This window comes from Bombina bombina, chromosome 8 (assembly GCF_027579735.1).
Source record: "Bombina bombina isolate aBomBom1 chromosome 8, aBomBom1.pri, whole genome shotgun sequence".
Taxonomy (NCBI): domain Eukaryota; kingdom Metazoa; phylum Chordata; class Amphibia; order Anura; family Bombinatoridae; genus Bombina; species Bombina bombina.
Genome location: NC_069506.1, coordinates 229,336,720 through 229,360,986, shown reverse-complemented (window position 1 = coordinate 229,360,986; position 24,267 = coordinate 229,336,720). Strand labels below are relative to the sequence as shown.

The 24,267-nt window shown below is 42.6% G+C and overlaps 1 protein-coding gene across 1 annotated transcript in view; it reads right to left on the bottom strand.

The window, feature by feature from the left end:
* LOC128639060 (urokinase plasminogen activator surface receptor-like) overlaps positions 1-23,953 on the bottom strand; it is a 53,582-nt gene extending 29,629 nt beyond the window's left edge. The window contains exons 1-5 of the mRNA XM_053691203.1: positions 23,812-23,953; positions 22,742-22,855; positions 20,705-20,854; positions 19,127-19,264; positions 17,309-17,455 (exon numbers count right to left, since the gene is read on the bottom strand). Of these exons, the coding sequence (XP_053547178.1) occupies positions 17,309-17,455; positions 19,127-19,264; positions 20,705-20,854; positions 22,742-22,855; positions 23,812-23,860 (598 nt within the window). The 5' untranslated portion in view covers positions 23,861-23,953. The remainder of the gene's footprint in view (positions 1-17,308; positions 17,456-19,126; positions 19,265-20,704; positions 20,855-22,741; positions 22,856-23,811) is intronic.
* Between the last annotated feature and the right edge of the window lie 314 nt (positions 23,954-24,267).

Genomic DNA, 24,267 nt, shown 5'->3' with positions numbered 1-24,267 from the left:
TACATCTGTGAGATTTAAACAACATATGAACAGTACAGTGCTGGGATACATGTGGGCAGTACAGTGCTGGGATACATGTGGGTTGTACAGTGCTGGGTTACATGTGGGCAGTACAGTGCTGGGTTACATGTGAGAGGTACAGTGGTGGGATACATGTGGGCAGTACAGTGCTGGGTTACATGTGGGCAGTACAGTGCTGGGTAACATGTGGGCAGTACAGTGCTGGGTTACATGTGGGCAGTGGAGGCTCCTCCAGTTGTGCACATTCGCACGTGAACCCCCCAGGGGGCAAGGAGGAAAAAAAAAAAATGAGCCAAAAAAAAAAAAAAAATCAGCAAAAAAAAAAAATGTTTAATTTTTTTTGTTTAATTTTTTTTTTTTTTTATTAGTGTGTGTGTGTTATTATTTATTATAATATAATGTAGGCTCTGTTTTTTGTAGCCACCCCACTAGCCGCCCTCTCAGCCTGCTGTAGGACCGGTAATATTTAAAAATATTATATACCACACAAGGATAGATTAGATTTGAAGCAGGAGGGAGCTAGGACCCAGGTGGACGCTGACGTCACCGCATCAGTCACTAGCGTCTCCTCCTCGGGCTGCTCTCACTGCGCGAGTGCGCGCACTGTGCACACCTGGCAGAGACATGGCAGAGCAGACACTGATCGCACGTGCGATCAAGCAAAACCCTATCCTGCACAGTGATCTCTATGCATCACTGTGCAGGCGTTGCTCCTCCCAGCCCGGCACTGGTAATAGAGCCCTATTCGCACAGGCTGAAGTGTGCGAGCTGACTTCAGCCTGTGCTCTGGCTCCACCCACGGTCTGCCTGTCATGGTGAGTCTCGCCTCTGATACGCTACTAGCGTCACGTGACCGCCCCCACAAGGCTCCTCCCGCTCAACGGCGCGAAAATCGCATTGAGGAGATAGCCGTTGAGCGGATAGGAGCCTTGTTTACAGAGCTCTGACCTGTTTTGTTCAACTTTACTTGCCTCTAAAAAAACGATTTAGCCCTTGCTGGCAGCAGACGTGGTGTTGTTGGTGGTGGCTGCTGAGTGCTGACACTGAGTCCAGGACTCCTGACATAAATTAATTGAATAACATAACAGACAGACTTACTTATTAATAGATAATTTTGCCAATAGTTAGCTTAAGCTGCCTTAGTAGTGGGCACTGGCCAGTGGGCCTTATTTTGCTGCAGGCCTGCAGCTGCTGAGCTTATTAGTTTAGTTTAAACTTTTAAACTAACTGTAGTTAGTTAACTTAATTAAACTTACACAACAGAGTTGAGATTACTTAGAGAGTGAGTGTGAGACAGACACCAGTGTGTGTGAGAAAAAAAAGTTATTTTTGTGTTTTAACTTAACATTTAGAGTACTTAGGTAGAGTTCTTCTCTCTTAAAAAAATTGGCTTTAGTCAGTAAGTTTAGTGGAGTAATTTGGGAATAATAAAATAATATTTTTGTCAGCAGATTGCAATTAGAAGTTTTGCAAAAAATATTTTTTTTTTATTTTTTTTTTACAAATACAGAAAGCAGTTAAATGCTGTGCTGCTGTTGATACTACTAGTTGTTGACTGTTGACGGCTGTCACGGTTGCTTACCATTAAACATTAATACATTTAATTTAAGTATTTTAGCAGATTAATTAGCTGATTTTTGCAATTAAAAGTTTTGCAAAAAAAGAACAAAGTTTTTTTTCACAATAAAAGCAGTTAACTGCTGTGCTGCTTTTGATACTACTAGTTCTTGACCGTTGACGGCTGTCACGGTGGTTTACCATTAAACATTAATACATTTAATTTAAGTATTTTAGCAGATTAATTAGCAGATTGCAATTAGAAGTTTTGAAAAAAAAAAAAAGTTTTTTTTCACAATAAAAGCAGTTAACTGCTGTGCTGCTTTTGATACTACTAGTTGTTGACCGTTGACGGCTGTCACGGTGGTTTACCATTAAACATTAATACATTTAATTTAAGTATTTTAGCAGATTAATTAGCAGATTGCAATTAGAAGTTTTGAAAAAAAAAGAACAAAGTTTTTTTTCACAATAAAAGCAGTTAACTGCTGTGCTGCTTTTGATACTACTAGTTCTTGACCGTTGACGGCTGTCACGGTGGTTTACCATTAAACATTAATACATTTAATTTAAGTATTTTAGCAGATTAATTAGCAGATTGCAATTAGAAGTTTTGAAAAAAAAGAACAAAGTTTTTTTTCACAAAAAAACCAGTTAACTGCTGTGCTGCTGCTGATACTAAAATTAGGCAGTAAACCGGCATATTTAACATTTGATATTTTATATATAGTGAGCTATATTATTATAATTATTATAAGATATTACCTATTAGTTGTAGTTGATATTTTCTAACAGCTGCCTGCAATATATTTTATAACAACCAGCACCGCAAAACTACTTGCCGTTGCCTACTAGTGTTGTATATTTTCTAATAGCTGCAGAGCTACCTACCTACAAGTTATATATTACATAACAACCGCCAAACTATTAAACTATTACTGCAAGTTGAGTTGTATATTTTCTAATAGCTGCAGAGCTACCTACCTACAAGTTATATATTACATAACAACCACAAAACTATTAAACTTTTAATATATTTTCTAACAGCTGCAGAGCTACCTACCTACAAGTTATATATTACATAACAACCGCCAAACTATTAAACTATTACTTCAAGTTGAGTTGTATATTTTCTAACAGTTGCAGAGCTACCTACCTACAAGTTATATATTACATAACAACCGCCAAACTATTAAACTATTACTGCAAGTTGAGTTGTATATTTTCTAATAGCTGCAGAGCTACCTACCTACAAGTTATATATTACATAACAACCGCCAAACTATTAAACTATTACTGCAAGTTGAGTTGTATATTTTCTAATAGCTGCAGAGCTACCTACCTACAAGTTATATATTACATAACAACCGCCAAACTATTAAACTATTACTGCAAGTTGAGTTGTATATTTTCTAATAGCTGCAGAGCTACCTACCTACAAGTTATATATTACATAACAACCACAAAACTATTAAACTTTTAATATATTTTCTAACAGCTGCAGAGCTACATACCTACAAGTTATATATTACATAACAACCGCCAAACTATTAAACTATTACTTCAAGTTGAGTTGTATATTTTCTAACAGTTGCAGAGCTACCTACCTACAAGTTATATATTACATAACAACCGCCAAACTATTAAACTATTACTGCAAGTTGAGTTGTATATTTTCTAATAGCTGCAGAGCTACCTACCTACAAGTTATATATTACATAACAACCGCCAAACTATTAAACTTTTAATATATTTTCTAACAGCTGCAGAGCTACCTACCTACAAGTTATATATTACATAACAACCGCCAAACTATTAAACTATTACTGCAAGTTGAGTTGTATATTTTCTAATAGCTGCAGAGCTACCTACCTACAAGTTATATATTACATAACAACCGCCAAACTATTAAACTATTACTGCAAGTTGAGTTGTATATTTTCTAATAGCTGCAGAGCTACCTACCTACAAGTTATATATTACATAACAACCGCCAAACTATTAAACTATTACTGCAAGTTGAGTTGTATATTTTCTAATAGCTGCAGAGCTACCTACCTACAAGTTATATATTACATAACAACCGCCAAACTATTAAACTATTACTGCAAGTTGAGTTGTATATTTTCTAATAGCTGCAGAGCTACCTACCTACAAGTTATATATTACATAACAACCGCCAAACTATTAAACTATTACTGCAAGTTGAGTTGTATATTTTCTAATAGCTGCAGAGCTACCTACCTACAAGTTATATATTACATAACAACCGCCAAACTATTAAACTATTACTGCAAGTTGAGTTGTATATTTTCTAATAGCTGCAGAGCTACCTACCTACAAGTTATATATTACATAACAACCACAAAACTATTAAACTTTTAATATATTTTCTAACAGCTGCAGAGCTACATACCTACAAGTTATATATTACATAACAACCGCCAAACTATTAAACTATTACTTCAAGTTGAGTTGTATATTTTCTAACAGTTGCAGAGCTACCTACCTACAAGTTATATATTACATAACAACCGCCAAACTATTAAACTATTACTGCAAGTTGAGTTGTATATTTTCTAATAGCTGCAGAGCTACCTACCTACAAGTTATATATTACATAACAACCGCCAAACTATTAAACTATTAAGTTGTATATTTTCTAACAGCTGCAGAGCTACCTACCTACAAGTTATATATTAGATAACAACCGCCAAACTATTAAACTATTAAGTTGTATATTTTCTAACAGCTGCAGAGCTACCTACCTACAAGTTATATATTACATAACAACCGCCAAACTATTAAACTATCTTTTCAAGTGGAGTTGTATATTTTCTAGCAGCTGCAGAGCAGCAGAGCTACCTACCTACAAGTTATATATTACATAACAACCGTCAAACTACTAAACTATTAAGTTGTATATTTTCTAACAGCTGCAGAGCTACCTACCTACAAGTTATATATTAGATAAGAGCAAAGGACTGTTCTTTGTGTGTAAACTAACAGTTAAGATGGCACTTAGTAAAATTAGTGTATCTGAGCTAAAGCAATTACATTTTTCAACGTTGCCCATTGAAAGAAAAATGGAAATTAAAATGCTCAGGCCAACACCTATGCTTAACCTTACCCAGGTGACAAAATGTAAAACTAGAGATTACAAAAGAGAATTCAAACCCGAGGTATATGATAAATATCCATGGATTTGTGGTTGTGAATTATCTAACAGGCTCTTTTGTTTTTATTGTCTCCTGTTTGCAAAACAAAGTGGGGATTCAAGCTGGGTGAGTTATGGGGTCGCCGATTTATCACATTTAAGTCAAAAAACCAATAAACATAATTGCTCCCAATCACATTTAAACTCCACATTAGAGTTTAATTTGCTAGGAAGGGTTGATATTCGGCAACAACTTGACAGTGCATATCGTTTGAATATTAAAAGACATAATGAGCAAGTAACCAAAAATCGCTATGTTCTTTCCAAAATAATTAATTGTATTTTATTTTGCGGCGCATTTGAGCTTGCACTTCGAGGACATGACGAACGCGATGATTCATTAAATCCAGGCATTTTCAGAGGTCTTATAAACTTCTCAGCAGAGCTTGATGCATCTCTAAAAGAACATCTCGCTAGTGCCACTGTTTTTAAAGGAACGTCAAAAGAAATTCAAAACGATTTATTAGACTGTATGCTTACTGTTTGCCAGAACCAAATAAAGAAGGAAATCTCAAATGCAAGTTTTGTAGCAGTGATAGCAGATGAAACTACTGATGTTTCATCTGCCTTCCAATTGGTTGTTGTTTTTAGATACATTATAGGTAACGGACAACCGGTTGAGAGATTCTGGGAATTCACTAATCCAGCTGGACATGATGCAGAATCTTTAGCTACGTGTATTCAAGCTACTTTGGAAAAAGTTATAGACAACCCAGAGAAACTGATATCGCAGAGTTACGACGGTGCAAGCGTGATGAGTGGTCAGCATGCAGGTGTTCAGGCTATAATTAAACGTACCTACAAGAATGCACATTTTGTGCATTGCTATGCACATCAGCTCAATTTAATTGTCAGCCAAGCAAGCAGTCAAAATCAACAAGTTCGAGTATTTTTTTCAAATCTAAGTGACATTACTAACTTTTTTAGTAACTCGCCACAAAGGATAGCTATTCTAGATGAAACTGTTAGAAGAAGGATACCTCATGGTTCAGCCACCAGGTGGAATTTCAAGAGTCGAACCGTCAATACAGTTTTTGAAAACAGGGAACAGTTAATTGAATGCATGGAAAAAATAGAGTCAACATCGAAAAAAGAAATAGCTATAAATCAAGCGGGGGCTATTCGGCGTATGTTACAAGACTCGGTATTCGTGTTTTGGCTTACAGTTTTTCACAATATTATGCCACATGTAGATGTGTTATACAACCAACTTCAGAAAACACAAACAGATGCGGCACTTATTCGAAAACATATTAACACTTTCCAGCAGACAATGGAAAACGAAAGGGAAAGAATGGACACAGTGACCATGACGATATCAGAAACAGAGGAAACATCTAGGAAAAGGAAGAGAGAAAATATTCACATTGCTCAGACTGTGGCAGCTAAAGAGATATGCGATGTTATCACAAATCAAGTAAAAGATAGATTTTCTTTTATAACTCACTACTCGGCTGTTTCTCTCCTCCAAGCGGAAAAATTTGCAGATTACGAGAAAAATTTTCCAAATCAGCTTCTTGAACAAACATCAGCGGTTTATCACACATTACAGAAAGATCGGCTGAAAACTGAACTAGGAGTAATTTACAGAAGACCAGATTTCCGAAATATGAATGGTGCCATCAGTCTTCTACAGTTTGTAATAGAAAATAACTTGGACAGTACTTTCTCGGAGACCTACAAACTGTTGCAAATTATTTCGACTATTCCCGTGACAACTGCTGAGGCTGAGAGATGTTTCTCAACTTTAAAACGAGTTAAGACATTTCTAAGGAGCACCATGACTGAGGAAAGACTGACTGCTCTAGCCATGCTCACAATTGAAAAACAATTGATCAATGACATGCCTACATTCACCGAAAATGTTATTGATTTATTTGCCTCAAAAAAAGACAGGCGGATTGACTTAATTTACAAAAATTGTACTTGAGTTATCAACATTCTGTTTTAATCTTTACTGTTGAAGTTAATTATTAAGCACTAGTGTAATAGAAATAATCTTCTTTTGTAGAAAGTAAAATGTGGGTGTATTTATCTTCATGTTGCCAAGGCCTTTGGCTGCATTGCCTAATATCGAACACTGGGGGCTGGGGCAACAGTAATTTAAATGTGGTTGTATTTCTCTATAAAGTGGAAGGTTCTTTAAATCCAGGAATATATATGTTTTCATAAATGTACATTCAACATTCTTATTATTTTGCAGCTTTAATTAATCATTTGGTTAATATATATATATGTTATTATATAATTTAACTGAGCACCATCATGTATATTTTAAGACTAGACATGGGCAGGTAGTGTAGGCTCCTCCATTTGTGCACTGTCGCACATGAACATGGCTGTACTGAAGAGTATGCATTCATAGATTTAAGATTTCTGTGTCCACTATGAGGAACACAGTGAGCAATGCATGGTGAGGATATGGAAGACCACAGGCACAGTTCTTGTTAAGGCCAGAAGTGGCAGGGCAAGTAAAATATCAGAGAGGGCCAGAGGCAAAGGCAAAGGATGGTGAGAACGGTCAAAAACAGCCCACAGACCACCTCCAAAGACCTGTACTACTGGGAATATTGTTGAGGGTCTCATGGATTCCACTCAATATCAGCAGATACTTGAGAATAATGTTGAGGAATCAGTCACAAACTTCAGTTGAAGTTACCCCCAGGCCGGGGCTGGATATTTCAAGAAGACGATGACCAAAAACACCGCTGGTTCAAATGGGTGGGGCCATTTGAGGGGCGTGATTTTCACTAAGGGGTGTGGCTTTTAAAAATGGGTGTGGCTTGTTAAAGGGGCGTGGTTTTTAAAAAGGGGCGTGGATTTTCAAAGGGGGGTGTCTTTCTAATAGGGGGAGGGTCTTGTGCACCCCCATCCTAAAAATTCACCAGCCGCCACTGCATGTGGGTAGTACAGTGCTGGGTTACATGTGGGTAGTACAGTGCTGGGTTACATGTGGGCAGTACAGTGCCGGGTTACATGTGGGCAGTACAGTGCTGGGTTATATGTGGACAGTACAGTGCTGGGTTGCATGTGGGCAGTACTGTGCTGGGTTACATGTGGGTAGTACAATGCTGGGTTACATGTGGGTAGTACAGTGCTGGGTTACATGTGGACAGTACACTGCTGGGTTACATGTGAGCAGTACAATGCTGGGTTACATGTGGGCAGTACAGTGCCGGGTTACATGTGGGCAGTACAGTGATGGGTTACATGTGGGCAGTACAGTGCTGGCTTACATGTGGGCAGTACAGTGCTGGGTTACATGTGTGCAGTACAGTGCCGGGTTACATGTGGGCAGTACAGTGATGGGTTACATGTGGGCAGTACAGTGCTGGCTTACATGTGGGCAGTACAGTGCTGGGATACACATGGGCAATACAGTGCTGGGTTACACGTGGGTAGTACAGAACTGGGTTACATGTGGGCAATACAGTGCTGGGTTACATGTGAGCAGTATGGTGCTGGGTTACATGTGGGCAGTACAGTGCTGGTTTACATGTTGGCAGTACAGACAGTGCTGGGTTACACATGGGCAGTACAGTACTGGGTTACATGTGGGCAGTACAGTCCTGGGTTGCATGTGGGCAGTACAGTGCCGGGTTATGTGTGGGCAGTAAAGTACTGGGTTACATGTGGGCAGTACAGTCCTGGGTTGCATGTGGGCAGTACAGTGCCGGGTTATGTGTGGGCAGTACAGTACTGGGTTACATGTGGGCAGTACAGTGCCGGGTTATGTGTGGGCAGTACAGTACTGGGTTACATGTGGGCAGTACAGTCCTGGGTTGCATGTGGGCAGTACAGTGCCGGGTTATGTGTGGACAGTACAGTGCCGTTTTATGTGTGGGCAGTACAGTCCTGGGTTGCATGTGGGCAGTACAGTGCCGGGTTATGTGTGGACAGTACAGTGCCGGGTTATGTGTGGGCAGTACAGTGCTGGGTTATATGTGGACAATACACAAATTGGTTACATGGGGACAGTACAGTGCCGGGATACATGTGAGCAGTACAGTCGTGGGTTACATGTAGTCAGTACACACTGGGTTACATGTGAGCAGTAGACACTGGGTTAAATGTGGGCAGTACAGTGCCGGGTTGCATGTGGGCAGTACAGTGCTGGGTTACATGTGGGCAGTACAGTGCCGGGTAACATTTGAGCAGTACAGTGCTGGGTTACATGTGAGCAGTACAGTGCCGGGTTTAATGGGGACAGTACAGTGCTGAGTTACATGTGGGCAGTACAGTGCCGGGTTACATGTAGGCAGTACAGTGCCAGGTTACATGTGGGCAGTACAGTGCAGGGTTACATGTGGACAGTACAGTGCTGGGTTACATGTGGGCAGTACAGTGCTGGGTTACATGTGGGCAGTACAGTGCGGGGTTACATGTGAGCAGTACAGTCCCGGGTTACATGGGAACAGTACAGTGCTGGGTTACATGTGGGCAGTACAGTGCTGGGTTACATGTGGAGAGTACAATGCTGGGTTACATGGGAACAGTACAGTGCTGGGTTACATGTGGGCAGTACAGTGCTGGGTTACATGGGAGCATTACAGTGCTGGGTTACATGTGGGCAGTACAGTGCCGGGTTACATGTGGGCAGTACAGTGCCGGGTTACATGTGAGCAGTACAGTGCTGGGTTACATGGGAACAGTACAGTGCCGGGTTACATGTGGAGAGTACAATGCTGGGTTACATGGGAGCATTACAGTGCTGGGTTACATGTGGGCAGTACAGTGCCGGGTTACATGGGAACAGTACAGTGCCGGGTTACATGTGGAGAGTACAATGCTGGGTTACATGGGAGCATTACAGTGCTGGGTTACATGTGGGCAGTACAGTGCCGGGTTACATGTGGGCAGTACAGTGCCGGGTTACATGTGAGCAGTACAGTGCTGGGTTACATGTGAGCAGTACAGTGCTGGGTTACATGGGAACAGTACAGTGCTGGGTTACATGTGGGCAGTACAGCGCCGGGTTACATGTGAGCAGTACAGTGCTGGGTTACATGTGAGCAGTACAGTGCTGGGTTACATGTGAGCAGTACAGTGCTGGGTTACATGTTGGCAGTACAGTGCTGGGTTAAATGCGGGCAATACAGTGCTGGATTACATGTTGGCAGTACAGTGCTGGGTTAAATGCGGGCAATACAGTGCTGGATTGCATGTGGGCAGTACAGTGCTGGGTTACATGTGAGCAGTACAATGCTGGGTTACATGGGAGCATTACAGTGCTGGGTTACATGTGAGCAGTACAGTGCTGGGTTACATGTGAGCAGTACAGTGCTGGGTTACATGTGAGCAGTACAGTGCTGGGTTACATGTTGGCAGTACAGTGCTGGGTTAAATGCGGGCAATACAGTGCTGGATTACATGTTGGCAGCACAGTGCTGCGTTACATGCGGGCAATACAGTGCTGGATTACATGTGGGCAGTACACAACTTGGTTACATGTGGTCAGTACAGTGCTGGATTACATGTGGGCAGTACAGTGCTGGATTAAATGCGGACAATACAGTGCTGGATTACATGTGAGCAGTACAGTGCTGGGTTACATGCGGGCAATACAGTGCTGGATTACATGTGGGCAGTACACAACTTGGTTACATGTGGGCAGTACAGTGCTGGGTTAAATGCGGGCAATACAGTGCTGGATTACATGTGGGCAGTACAGTGCTGGGTTACATGCGGGCAAAACAGTGCTGGGTTACATGTGGACAGTACAGTGCTGGGTTACATGCGGGCAATACAGTGCTGGATTACATGTGGGCAGTACAGTGCTGGGTTACATGCGGGCAATACAGTGCTGGATTACATGTGGGCAGTACAGTGCTGGGTTACATGCGGGCAATACAGTGCTGGGTTACATGTGTAAAGTACAGTGCCGGGTTACATGTGGGCAGTACAGTGCCGGGTTACATGTGGGAAGTATAGTGCAGGGTTACATATGAGCAGTACAGTGCTGGGTTACATATGAGCACTACAGTGCCGGGTTACATGTGGGCAGTACAGTGCTGGGTTACATGTGGGCAGTACAGACAGTGCTGAGTTACACATGGGCAGTACAGTACTGGGTTACATGTGGGCAGTACAGTGCTGGGTTACGCGTCGGCAGTACAGTACTGAGTTACGCGTGGGAAGTACAGTGCTAGGTTACATGTGGGCAGTACAGTGCTGGGTTGCATGTGGGCAGTACAGTGCTGGGTTACATGTGGGCGGTACAGTGCTGGGTAACACGTGGGCAGTGCAGTGCTGGGTTACATGTGGTCAGTTCAGTGCCGGGTTACATCTGAGCAGTACAGTGCCGTGTTACATGTGAGCAGTACAGTGCTGGGTTACATGTGAGCAGTACAGTGCCGGGTTTAATGGGGACAGTACAGTGGTAGGTTACATGTGGGCAGTACAGTGCCGGGTTTAATGGGGACAGTACAGTGGTAGGTTACATGTGAGCAGTACAGTGCTGGGATACATGTGAGCAGTACAGTGCTGGGTTTAATGGGGACAGTACAGTGGTAGGTTACATGTGAGCAGTACAGTGCTGGGTTACATGTGAGCAGTACAGTGCCGGGTTTAATGGGGACAGTACAGTGGTAGGTTACATGTGAGCAGTACAGTGCTGGGATACATGTGGGCAGTACAGTGCTGGGTTACATGTGGGCAGTACAGTGCTGGGTTACACGTGGGCAGTGCAGTGCTGGGTTACATCTGAGCAGTACAGTGCCGGGTTACATGTGAGCAGTACAGTGCTGGGTTACATGTGAACAGTACAGTGCTGGGTTTAATGGGGACAGTACAGTGGTAGGTTACATGTGGGCAGTACAGTGCTGGGTTACATGTGGGCAGTACAGTGCCAGGTTACATGTGGGCAGTACAGTGCTGGGTTACATGTGGGAAGTATAGTAGAGGGTTACATTTGAACAGTACAGTGCCGGGTTACGTGTGGGCAGTACAGTGGTAGGTTACATGTGGGCAGTACAGTGCTGGGTTACATGTGGGCAGTACAGTGCCGGGTTACATGTGGGCAGTACAGTGCCAGGTTACATGTGGGCAGTACAGTGCTGGGTTACATGTGGGAAGTATAGTAGAGGGTTACATTTGAGCAGTACAGTGCCGGGTTACGTGGGAACAGTACAGTGCTGGGTTACATGTGGGCAGTACAGTGCTGGGTTACATGTGGGCAGTACAGTGCCAGGTTATATGTTGGCAGTACAGTGCTGGGTTACATGTGGGCGGTACAGTGCTGGGTTACATGTGGGCAGTACAGTGCCGGGTTACATGTGAGCAGTACAGTGCCGGGTTACATGTGAGCAGTACAGTGCCGGGTTACATGTGGACAGTACAGTGCTGGGTTACATATGAGCAGTACAGTGCTGGGTTACATGGGAACAGTACAGTGCTGGGTTACATATGAGCAGTACAGTGCTGGGTTACATGTGGGAAGTATAGTAGAGGGTTACATTTGAGCAGTACAGTGCCGGGTTACGTGGGAACAGTACAGTGCTGGGTTACATGTGGGCAGTACAGTGCTGGGTTACATGTGGGCAGTACAGTGCTGGGTTACATGTGGGCAGTACAGTGCCAGGTTATATGTTGGCAGTACAGTGCTGGGTTACATGTGGGCGGTACAGTGCTGGGTTACATGTGGGCAGTACAGTTCCGGGTTACATGTGAGCAGTACAGTGCCGGGTTACATGTGAGCAGTACAGTGCCGGGTTACATGTGAGCAGTACAGTGCCGGGTTACATGTGGGCAGTACAATGCCAGGTTACATGTGGGCAATACAGTGCCGGGTTACATGTGGACAGTTCAGTGCCGGGTTACATGTGGGCAGTACAGTGCTGGGTAACATGGGGACAGTACAGTGCAGGGTTACATATGAGCAGTACAATGACGAGTTACATGGGGACAGTACAGTGCTGGGTTACATGTGAGCAGTACAGTGCCGGGTTACATGTGGGCAGTACAGTGCTGGGTTACATATGAGCAGTACATTGCCGGGTTTCATGTGGGCAGTACAGTGCCGGGTTACATGTGGGCAGTACAGTGCCGGGTTACATGTGGGCAGTACAGTGCTGGGTTACATGTGGGCAGTACAATGCCGGGTTACATGGGGACAGTACAGTGCTGGGTTACATGGGGACAGTAAAGTGCTGGGTTACATGTGGGCAGTACAATGCCGGGTTACATGTGGGCAGTACAGTGCCAGGTTACATGTGGGCAGTACAGTGCTGGGTTACATGTGGGCAGTACAATGCCGGGTTACATGTGGGCAGTACAGTGCTGGGTTACATGTGGGCAGTACAGTGCTGGGTTACATGGGGACAGTAAAGTGCTGGGTTACATGTGGGCAGTACAGTGCCGGGTTACATGTGGGCAGTACAGTGCCAGGTTACATGTGGGCAGTACAGTGCTGGGTTACATGTGGGCAGTACAATGCCGGGTTACATGGGGACAGTACAGTGCCGGGTTACATGTGGACAGTACAGTGCCGGGTTACATGTGGGCAATACAGTGCCGGGTTACATGTGGGAAGTATAGTGCAGGGTTACATATGAGCAGTACAGTGCTGGGTTACATGTGAGCAGTACAGTGCAGGGTTACATATGAGCAATACAGTGCAGGGTTACATGGGGACAGCACAGTACTGGGTTACATATGAGCAGTACAATGCTGAGTTACATGGGGGCAATACAGTGCTGGGTTACATGTGGACAGTACAGTGCTGGGTTACATGCGGGCAATACAGTGCTGGATTACATGTGGGCAGTACAGTGCTGGGTTACATGCGGGCAATACAGTGCTGGGTTACATGTGGGCAGTACAGTGCTGGGTTACATGCGGGCAATACAGTGCTGGGTTACATGTGTAAAGTACAGTGCCGGGTTACATGTGGGCAGTACAGTGCCGGGTTACATGTGGGAAGTATAGTGCAGGGTTACATATGAGCAGTACAGTGCTGGGTTACATGTGGGCAGTACAGTGCCGGGTTACATGTGGGAAGTATAGTGCAGGGTTACATATGAGCAGTACAGTGCTGGGTTACATATGAACACTACAGTGCCGGGTTACATGTGGGCAGTACAGTGCTGGGTTACATGTGGGCAGTACAGACAGTGCTGAGTTACACATGGGCAGTACAGTACTGGGTTACATGTGGGCAGTACAGTGCTGGGTTACGCGTCAGCAGTACAGTACTGAGTTACACGTGGGCAGTACAGTGCTAGGTTACATGTGGGCAGTACAGTGCTGGGTTGCATGTGGGCAGTACAGTGCTGGGTTACATGTGGGCGGTACAGTGCTGGGTAACACGTGGGCAGTACAGTGCTGGGTTACATGTGGTCAGTTCAGTGCCGGGTTACATCTGAGCAGTACAGTGCCGTGTTACATGTGAGCAGTACAGTGCTGGGTTACATGTGAGCAGTACAGTGCCGGGTTTAATGGGGACAGTACAGTGGTAGGTTACATGTGAGCAGTACAGTGCTGGGATACATGTGGGCAGTACAGTGCTGGGTTACATGTGGGCAGTACAGTGCTGGGTTACACATGGGCAGTGCAGTGCTGGGTTACATCTGAGCAGTACAGTGCCGGGTTACATGTGAGCAGTACAGTGCTGGGTTACATGTGAGCAGTACAGTGCCGGGTTTAATGGGGACAGTACAGTGGTAGGTTACATGTGGGCAGTACAGTGCTGGGTTACATGTGGGAAGTATAGTAGAGGGTTACATTTGAGAAGTACAGTGCCGGGTTACGTGTGGGCAGTACAGTGGTAGGTTACATGTGGGCAGTACAGTGCTGGGTTACATGTGGGCAGTACAGTGCCGGGTTACATGTGGGCAGTACAGTGCCAGGTTACATGTGGGCAGTACAGTGCTGGGTTACATGTGGGAAGTATAGTAGAGGGTTACATTTGAGCAGTACAGTGCCGGGTTACATGGGAACAGTACAGTGCTGGGTTACATGTGGGCAGTACAGTGCTGGGTTACATGTGGGTAGTACAGTGCCAGGTTATATGTTGGCAGTACAGTGCTGGGTTACATGTGGGCGGTACAGTGCTGGGTTACATGTGGGCAGTACAGTGCCGGGTTACATGTGAGCAGTACAGTGCCGGGTTACATGTGAGCAGTACAGTGCCGGGTTACATGTGGACAATACAGTGCTGGGTTACATATGAGCAGTACAGTGCTGGGTTACATGGGAACAGTACAGTGCTGGGTTACATATGAGCAGTACAGTGCTGGGTTACATGTGGGAAGTATAGTAGAGGGTTACATTTGAGCAGTACAGTGCCGGGTTACGTGGGAACAGTACAGTGCTGGGTTACATGTGGGCAGTACAGTGCTGGGTTACATGTGGGCAGTACAGTGCCAGGTTACATTTGGGCAGTACAGTGCCGGGTTACATGTGAGCAGTACAGTGCCGGGTTACATGTGAGCAGTACAGTGCCGGGTTACATGTGAGCAGTACAGTGCCGGGTTACATGTGGACAGTACAGTGTCTGGTTACATGTGGGCAATACAGTGCCGGGTTACATGTGGGAAGTATAGTGCAGGGTTACATATGAGCAGTACAGTGCTGGGTTACATGTGGGCAGTACAGTGCAGGGTTACATATGAGCAATACAGTGCCGGGTTACATGGGGACAGCACAGTACTGGGTTACATATGAGCAGTACAATGCTGAGTTACATGGGGACAGTACAGTGCTGGGTTACATGTGGGCAGTACAGTGCCGGGTTACATGTGGGCAGTACAGTGCTGGGTTACATGGGGACAGTACAGTGCTGGGTTACATATGAGCAGTACAATGACGAGTTACATGGGGACAGTACAGTGCTGGGTTACATGTGAGCAGTACAGTGCCGGGTTACATGTGGGCAGTACAGTGCTGGGTTACATGTGGGAAGTATAGTGCAGGGTTACATATGAGCAGTACAGTGCTGGGTTACATATGAGCAGTACATTGCCGGGTTTCATGTGGGCAGTACAGTGCTGGGTTACATGGGGACAGTACAGTGCTGGGTTACATATGAGCAGTACAATGACGAGTTACATGGGGACAGTACAGTGCTGGGTTACATGTGAGCAGTACAGTGCCGGGTTACATGTGGGCAGTACAGTGCTGGGTTACATGTGGGAAGTATAGTGCAGGGTTACATATGAGCAGTACAGTGCTGGGTTACATATGAGCAGTACATTGCCGGGTTTCATGTGGGCAGTACAGTGCCGGGTTACATGTGGGCAGTACAGTGCCGGGTTACATGTGGGCAGTACAGTGCTGGGTTACATGTGGGCAGTACAATGCCGGGTTACATGGGGACAGTACAGTGCTGGGTTACATGGGGACAGTAAAGTGCTGGGTTACATGTGGGCAGTACAAAGCCGGGTTACATGTGGGCAGTACAGTGCCAGGTTACATGTGGGCAGTACAGTGCTGGGTTACATGTGGGCAGTACAATGCCGGGTTACATGTGGGCAGTACAGTGCCAGGTTACATGTGGGCAGTACAGTGCTGGGTTACATGTGGGCAGTACAGTGCTGGGTTACATGGGGACAGTAAAGTGCTGGGTTACATGTGGGCAGTACAGTGCCGGGTTACATGTGGGCAGTACAGTGCCAGGTTACATGTGGGCAGTACAGTGCTGGGTTACATGTGGGCAGTACAATGCCGGGTTACATGGGGACAGTACAGTGCCGGGTTACATGTGGACAGTACAGTGCCGGGTTACATGTGGGCAATACAGTGCCGGGTTACATGTGGGAAGTATAGTGCAGGGTTAAATATGAGCAGTACAGTGCTGGGTTACATGTGAGCAGTACAGTGCAGGGTTACATATGAGCAATACAGTGCCAGGTTACATGTGGGCAGTACAGTGCTGGGTTACATGTGGACAGTACAATGCCGGGTTACATGGGGACAGTACAGTGCCGGGTTACATGTGGACAGTACAGTGCCGGGTTACATGTGGGCAATACAGTGCCGGGTTACATGTGGGAAGTATGGGGACAGTAAAGTGCTGGGTTACATGTGGGCAGTACAGTGCCGGGTTACATGTGGGCAGTACAGTGCCAGGTTACATGTGGGCAGTACAGTGCTGGGTTACATGTGGGCAGTACAATGCCGGGTTACATGGGGACAGTACAGTGCCGGGTTACATGTGGACAGTACAGTGCCGGGTTACATGTGGGCAATACAGTGCCGGGTTACATGTGGGAAGTATAGTGCAGGGTTACATATGAGCAGTACAGTGCTGGGTTACATGTGAGCAGTACAGTGCAGGGTTACATATGAGCAATACAGTGCAGGGTTACATGGGGACAGCACAGTACTGGGTTACATATGAGCAGTACAATGCTGAGTTACATGGGGACAGTACAGTGCTGGGTTACATGTGGGCAGTACAGTGCCGGGTTACATGGGGACAGTACAGTGCTGGGTTACATGGGGACAGTACAGTGCTGGCTTACATGGGGACAGTAGAGTGTTGGGTTACATGTGGGATAGTAGACAGTAAGTTACCTCTGGTTGTGCCATTGTTGCATTTGGTCTTCCCACAGCATGATGTCGCTGTATACAATCTTGCATTTCCAGCATTATACTCCAGAACTCTATCACATAGGTTTCCTGTCCCACAGCCTTTAAGAGTTGTGTCTGTACGTAGACCTCCTGGGAATTTAAACATTTTATTTATAGAAGACATCACTATATGCTGATATTATTGCTTCAACATTCTTATGCTAAAGCATTATTCTGTATTCTCTAACAGTTCCATGGTTTTTGTTAGTATTGCCTGATATTCCTCCCTCTTCCCTAAAGGTTAAATTGTAAGTGAAAATTCAAACACATATAGCTCCATTTGTCAGCTGTGTATGGAACTCTGGAGCCCAGAAGACCTCTGATGGTGGTGAAGTTATATCATCATAGACATATTAAACTGGATGATTGACAAGCCCTGTTCTCATGCAATTAAACTGTGAAAGATCAGGGGTCTGCACTAGCACTTGCTTGTACAAAATTAAATGTGGGTGTCGGATTCCTCCTTGCCAGCCCTAAATGTGGATGGAAATTGTTTGCCTACTGAATAAGTAAGACTCAAAGCTTTAAATGCAGAATACTGGGAGAGCACTGTTACTGAGGAGTAGATGGTAAGGCTTTTGATTGGCAATACCACCTGCTCATCCAGTTCTGAAGAAACAAGGGGGCTGGCAGCAAGCACAGCATAGAAGCACCAGATTGGGGGCTACATGGAGATTTGACAGCTGGTTTCATATCTTTTTAATTTGTTTCTCCATTAAAGTAGCTGCCATGTTTTTTCTTTGGGTGTATATTGTTTGCTTTCATTAAGGTCTTTGAAAATACTTGAAAAATCTCCCTTCAAAGGCAGACCACACACTTGTTTCTTATAACTTTTTGTGTGTTATCTAGGTTTTCCTGTTTTATAATGGCAGCATTTTTAATCATTTGAATGGCAGTTTTTCTAATGGCTAAAAAAAGAAACCAATATCACTGAGCTGAAGCGAAGATGTTTAATCTTATCAGATAGATCTCCTAATCAGTTTGTTGTCCATAAAGGAGCTTGTAACTATAGGGAATCCATGTTTCAACATTAAAGGGACAGTCTAGTCCAAAATAAACTTTTATGATTCAGATAGAGAATGTAATTTTAAACAATTTTACAAATTACTTTTATCACCAATTTTGCTTTGTTTTCGTGGTATTCTTAGTTGAAAGCTAAACCTAGGCGGTTCATATGTTAATTTCTAAGCCCTTGAAGGTTGCCTCTTCTCTCAGGGCATTTTGACAGTTTTTCACCACTAGAGGGTGGTAGTTCCTGTGTGTCATATAGATAACACTGTGCTCACGCACGTGGAGTTCCAGGGAGCCAGCTCTGATTGGCTAAAATGGATGTCTGTCAAAAGAACTGAAATAAGGGGGCAGTTTGTAGATGCTTAGATACAAGGTAATCACAGAGGTAAAAAGTGTGTTTATATAACTTTGTTGGTTATGCAAAACTAGGGAATGGGTAATAAAGGGATTATCTATCTTTTTAAATAAAATAAATTCTGATGTACACTGTCCCTTTAACCATATAGTACAGGCTGAGTAACCTTTCCCCCCCCCCCCCCTTTTCTATTTTCTGTTATTGTCATATTAAAGGTTATGCTGTATGCATTCTCACAGGAAATTGATTATAATTGGAACTTTAGATGGTGGGGAGAAAGATGGATTGTTGCTGTATTTGTTTAACAAATAATAGATGTCAGTACTGTTTAAAGTTGATAGTAATTGTGTGAAACTCAGATGCAGCTATGATTTCCTCGGTTCTAGGTGTCTCACCCTTGACAGAAGCTGTAGTGATTGTCATACAGCGGTCCTGCATTCCGGCACACTGGATCACTGTCAGGTTTTGAAGTGCACATGATTCATTGCTTCCACTACAGTTGAAACAGTGGAGAGAGGCCACAGGTACACGAGCTGGAAAAATATAAGCAAGTTTACTCTTGTGTCATTATACAGCCCTCAGAATCCTGCCAAGCTTCTTATTGCTTCCTACAACTGAATGTATTGTAGCTAAGTGTTTTAAATTCATTCTTAGTTGAGCACATTCAAATGGCTTATTGGCTACTAATACACAACAAGACAAACAAATTACACTCGTTTTTATAGAACATTCTAATGGGAAATTACACACTTTGAGATTGTAAAATAAAATGATATATTTTGTGCGCTAAAAATATTACAGTTATATATTTTGTCACATTTTCCTTAAATTTAAACAAACATTATGAGATTTCCATTTCTGAGTTTATATAAAGTAATGGGTATGTTAAAACTAATATTTTCTTTATCTAATCTCCAATGCTGAGAACAAATAGAGACAGATAAATTGTGCAGTAGCTGTGTGGAGGCTGTGAGGATTATAACATTTGTTACAATACTTTAATCCATGATAAATAAAGATATTTAACATTGGTATATTTCACTTAGCCATTGTTTGCAAATGTTATCTGTTCCTGATTGTTCCCAGCAGAAGAGCAGAAGGGAAACCTAGGTTTCAACATGGTGGCACCCATCGCTTTATAGAAACTAAAGTACTTAATAGAAATTAAAACTTAACATATATTTAAACAACTAATTTTATTTAAATATACATCTACATATTACTGCCATGCAAATCTTTGTTCCGAATAGATAATTATCCCTAGCACTTATTCACTGTTTAATCTTTTTTTAACTTCATATCAATGTTACACAGATTTGTCTATAACGACAGTGGATTTATATTTGTGCACACTTCGGCTTTAAACATCATGACCAGGGGAGATTCTAGAACCTACAATCTCTGGGTCCTATTAAATGTTACAGTAAAGCATGGTGGGTTATTCTTCTTTTAATCCACATTTTCTGCCTCTCTCCATGTTTTTGGTAAAGCAAAGACATAAAAAAGGGACTCAATTGCAAATGTACAGCTTTTGAAGCTGATCATGACTTTGATAAACTGGTCCTTTTGATTCATTTACAGAATATTAGTGATATTTACATAGTGCTGATAGACTACCAGGCTAGAAAGTGAATGTTTTACAACCTATATTTTTTTTATTGTCTATCAAACTAGAATCTGATAACCGCAATGCTCATTGGCTGATAACCTTAATGTTTATTGATTCATAGATTTGAAGCTCACTGATAGGCTAAATGCTGGGTGGTGTGCTAACTGAAACATGAAGACATGATAAAGTCAACGTTGACTAGCAGATACCATTAATTATCTTGTTGACTACATACCTTTAGTAAAAAGAGTATCTAATGATTCACCATTAATATCTATTGGGATCTTTATAGATAAATAATTTTATAAGCTTTTCTGAAGGACTGTGATCAACTCCAACGTTAGGTAATAGTATTGTCTCTCACCATAGTATGTGCCTGTATTGCAGAGGTCTGAAGAGCAGCAGTAGGTACTAACATACTTTTTATTGGCGCCCATGTCAGCATATGATGTCTCATTACACACAAGCCCCTGTGAGCAACCCTTGGTTGTCCATTCCTGAAGAGTGCCATTGACTAGAAGGGAAAAAAAAGCCAGCATGTAAAGTAAAAGGAAGAACGTTCTACTAAATAATCCAAAAATACTTATAGCTGAAGAGGAAAGTTGGTTCTCTGGATGTTAAGAGATAAGTAAAGACCAGATAGCTGTATGGAGAGTGGTAATTAGTCATTTATCTTGTAAAGGTAGTTGGGTTTATTACTGTAGAGAGGGGGCTGTTTTTATTTTTATTTTTTATTAAATCATATAGATATATCTTAGTTCAATTCTCTGAAAGACTTTAGCCTAGATTACAAGTGGAGTGCAAAAATATTATCCTGTCATATTGATAGCACACCCTATAGCCTAAGTGATTGCTATGATTGAGTACTGTACTAGAAATGTAGTTTTCTAAATGTCTTGCTTTTTCACTTTTTATACATCTATTACTACCAGTGATTTTGAAATAGAAACAAATATGCAGTATACATTTACTTTTACCAATAGGACAAGAGCAGAGCTGCAGTTCATCAATGACAAATGAGTTTGGGATGTTTGATATCCACAACCTCTAAGGTTGCAGACTGGGCAGTTGTCTTAAGGAGGGTGCTTCTTAAAGAACCAATAAATCATAACCAACAAATTCATAATAAAAAGACAATGCATTAGCACTTCTTCTGAATTTTAAATGACAAGTAGTTTTTTCTGTAAAATTTCTAAATTGACTTCAATTTGTACCGTCCCTGTATCATTTGACAAGCATCAGCCAATCACAGAATCATATAAAACAATACTGTGAGCTCTTGCAAATGGTCAGTAGTGGCAGACTCTGCATAATTTGATAATAGAAGTAAAAGGGAAAGTATCTTAAAACTGCATTGTTGGGACCTTTTGCTTAATGACAATTAATATACAAGTGATGAGAGGTGCAATAGAATCATATAGAGGCCAAGTGTAGAGGGAACCATAGAATGGAGGTAAATCGGGAGCAGTTAGAGGCCAGGTGTAGAGGGAACCATAGGATGGAGGTAAATCGGGAGCAGTTAGAGGCCGGGTGTAGTGGAAACCATAGAATGGAGGTAAATTGGGAGCAGTTAGAGGCCAGTTCTTGAAGGAATCAGTAATGGAAGGTGTAATGAAAGCAGATGGAAGCCACGTAGGTGACCAGTGATGGAAGGTGTAACGGAAGTAGTTATTGGGTAACTATAGGGGGGGCAGAGATTGAAGATGTAAAGTAGCAGTAATAGTCTAGGTGCAGAGGGGACAAGTGATGGGAGGTGTAACGGAAGTAGTTATTGGGTAACTATAGGGGGGAGGACAGAGATTGAAGATGTAAAGTAGCAGTAATAGTCTAGGTGCAGAGGGGACAAGTGATGGGAGGTGTAATGGAATCAGGAACTAGTGATGGGAGGTACAACGGAAGCAGCTAGACACCAGGTGTATCACAGAATGAAGATATATTGAGAGCAGTTAGAGGCCAGTTCTAGATGTAATCAGTAATGAAAGGTGTAATGAAAGAAGATAGAGGTCAGGTTTAAAGGTGACCACTGATGGAAGGTGTAATAGAAATAGCGAGGATAGGTTTAGAAGGAACCAGTTAGGGGCCAGGTTAGAGGGAACCAGTGATTGATGGTATGATGGAAACAGTTAAAGTGGAAGGTACAGAGAAAAGCAGCAGTCGGGCTTTAATCAGAGTAGATGGGGGAAAATGTTATGGGAGTAAGATGTAAGAAGTAGCTAATTAATGCAGGGGGGGGGTGTAGGAGAACAGACATTGTATAGTAAAACAGATACATTGTTTGCTAATACAGATACCAGACAGAAGCCTAGGTAGGGAGAAACAGAGATGTTGGATTTCAGTGGAATCAGTTGAAGAATGGAGATAGGAGAGAGTGATGCACAGGGAGAGGAACATCAGATCTTACCTACAAGAGAGTGTGACTGTGACATACATGTTGTCTGGTTTATATAACACTGTGCCACAGTCTCTTGGCAGTTGTAGGGGACTCCAGTACACTGGTAACATTTCAGAGATATACCTAAAAATAAAAAATAAAGATCTAGATACATTTTCTGTATTTTTTTAAAAAAGGCCCCCGATGTTATGTCTGAATAAATGGAGCCCAAATGTGTTCTTTGCCCAGTCAGAAGGGAGGGTCTCATGTGGGTCATATCTGTGCCAGGTCTGGACAAGAATATTTTATGTTCCCAACAAGTAAGGACTAATGGATCACAAACACAATCATTTACATATGTGTGAAGTCCATAAATAAAATCCAAACTGTTTTTTTCTAGACACAGAGAACCCAACATTTAGGCCAGAGACGGATTCTTCTCAATAACCATACATCTCTCCCTTATCTCATCCCTGTCATTGTCCTCAGAGAGCAAGTTGCATATACAGATGCACTGTGTAATTACAATAAAGTAACTTTTTATCAAGAGATGAATATTAACATTATCCCCCCTCACCCCTTAATCAAATTACTTTTCTAATTCAATAGCCTCCTTTCTAAATTTCAAAAGATATTAGGAGCAATAAATGATTAGTGCTCACTATGTACGCATAATTAATTCTCAGAAGAGGTTTATGCATATCATAGACATTCTTGTATTACCTAGAAAACATTACCACCTCTACTGGAAGTCTATTCCATGAATCAAGTAACACTTCGGTATAGAAATAACTGAAGGCTAAGCTACCCTAGACTTTTACAAAAACAGCTGTTGCCTGTGTGTTGTTTACACGTAACATTCCAGACAGATAAAAGTTATAAGGATTTCATTATGGCACAATACACCCGGCATCCACAGAATATACCTCAGTAGTAAACACATTTAAAAATCTACCTCTAACAGACAAGGATTTAAAAAGTGGAATGTTTGTGTAATAGTTTTTACAGCAAGCAATACGTTCACAAATAAAGATAGATATTTATGTGTGTGTATAGTGTGTGTATAGTGACTGAAGGGTTAATTAAAATAGAAAACTCACCTGTATGTAGCAAGGTATAAAAGAACAGCAGTGCCACAAACTTGCTCATATTGCTCCTCTGTAGCCTGTTCACCTGTCCCTTTCTGTGCCACAGGCTGCACCTTTGTGCCTCTGGCTAATGTAACTGCACCACCCTCCTCTGCTATCCCTCCCCAGTTTGTCAGCACCTACATTTCCCTTTGTATATCGCAGCAAGGCACATGATCTATGTTCATATTAGTTTTAAAACAACACTAAATAACATATTATAGATTTGTCTCAATTCAACTAATATTGTAATAACCTATAAAGATGATCGTTGTTACTCTTTATTTAAACATAACACAAAGTATTTTTACACCATTTCTCCTAAATAAAAAAAATATATGGTATTGCAGTGTTGTCATTTGGGAAAGATAAATGTTCCTGCCTTGGATAAAAATATGCTATATTTGTATTCTTGTGAAAGTATGTTCC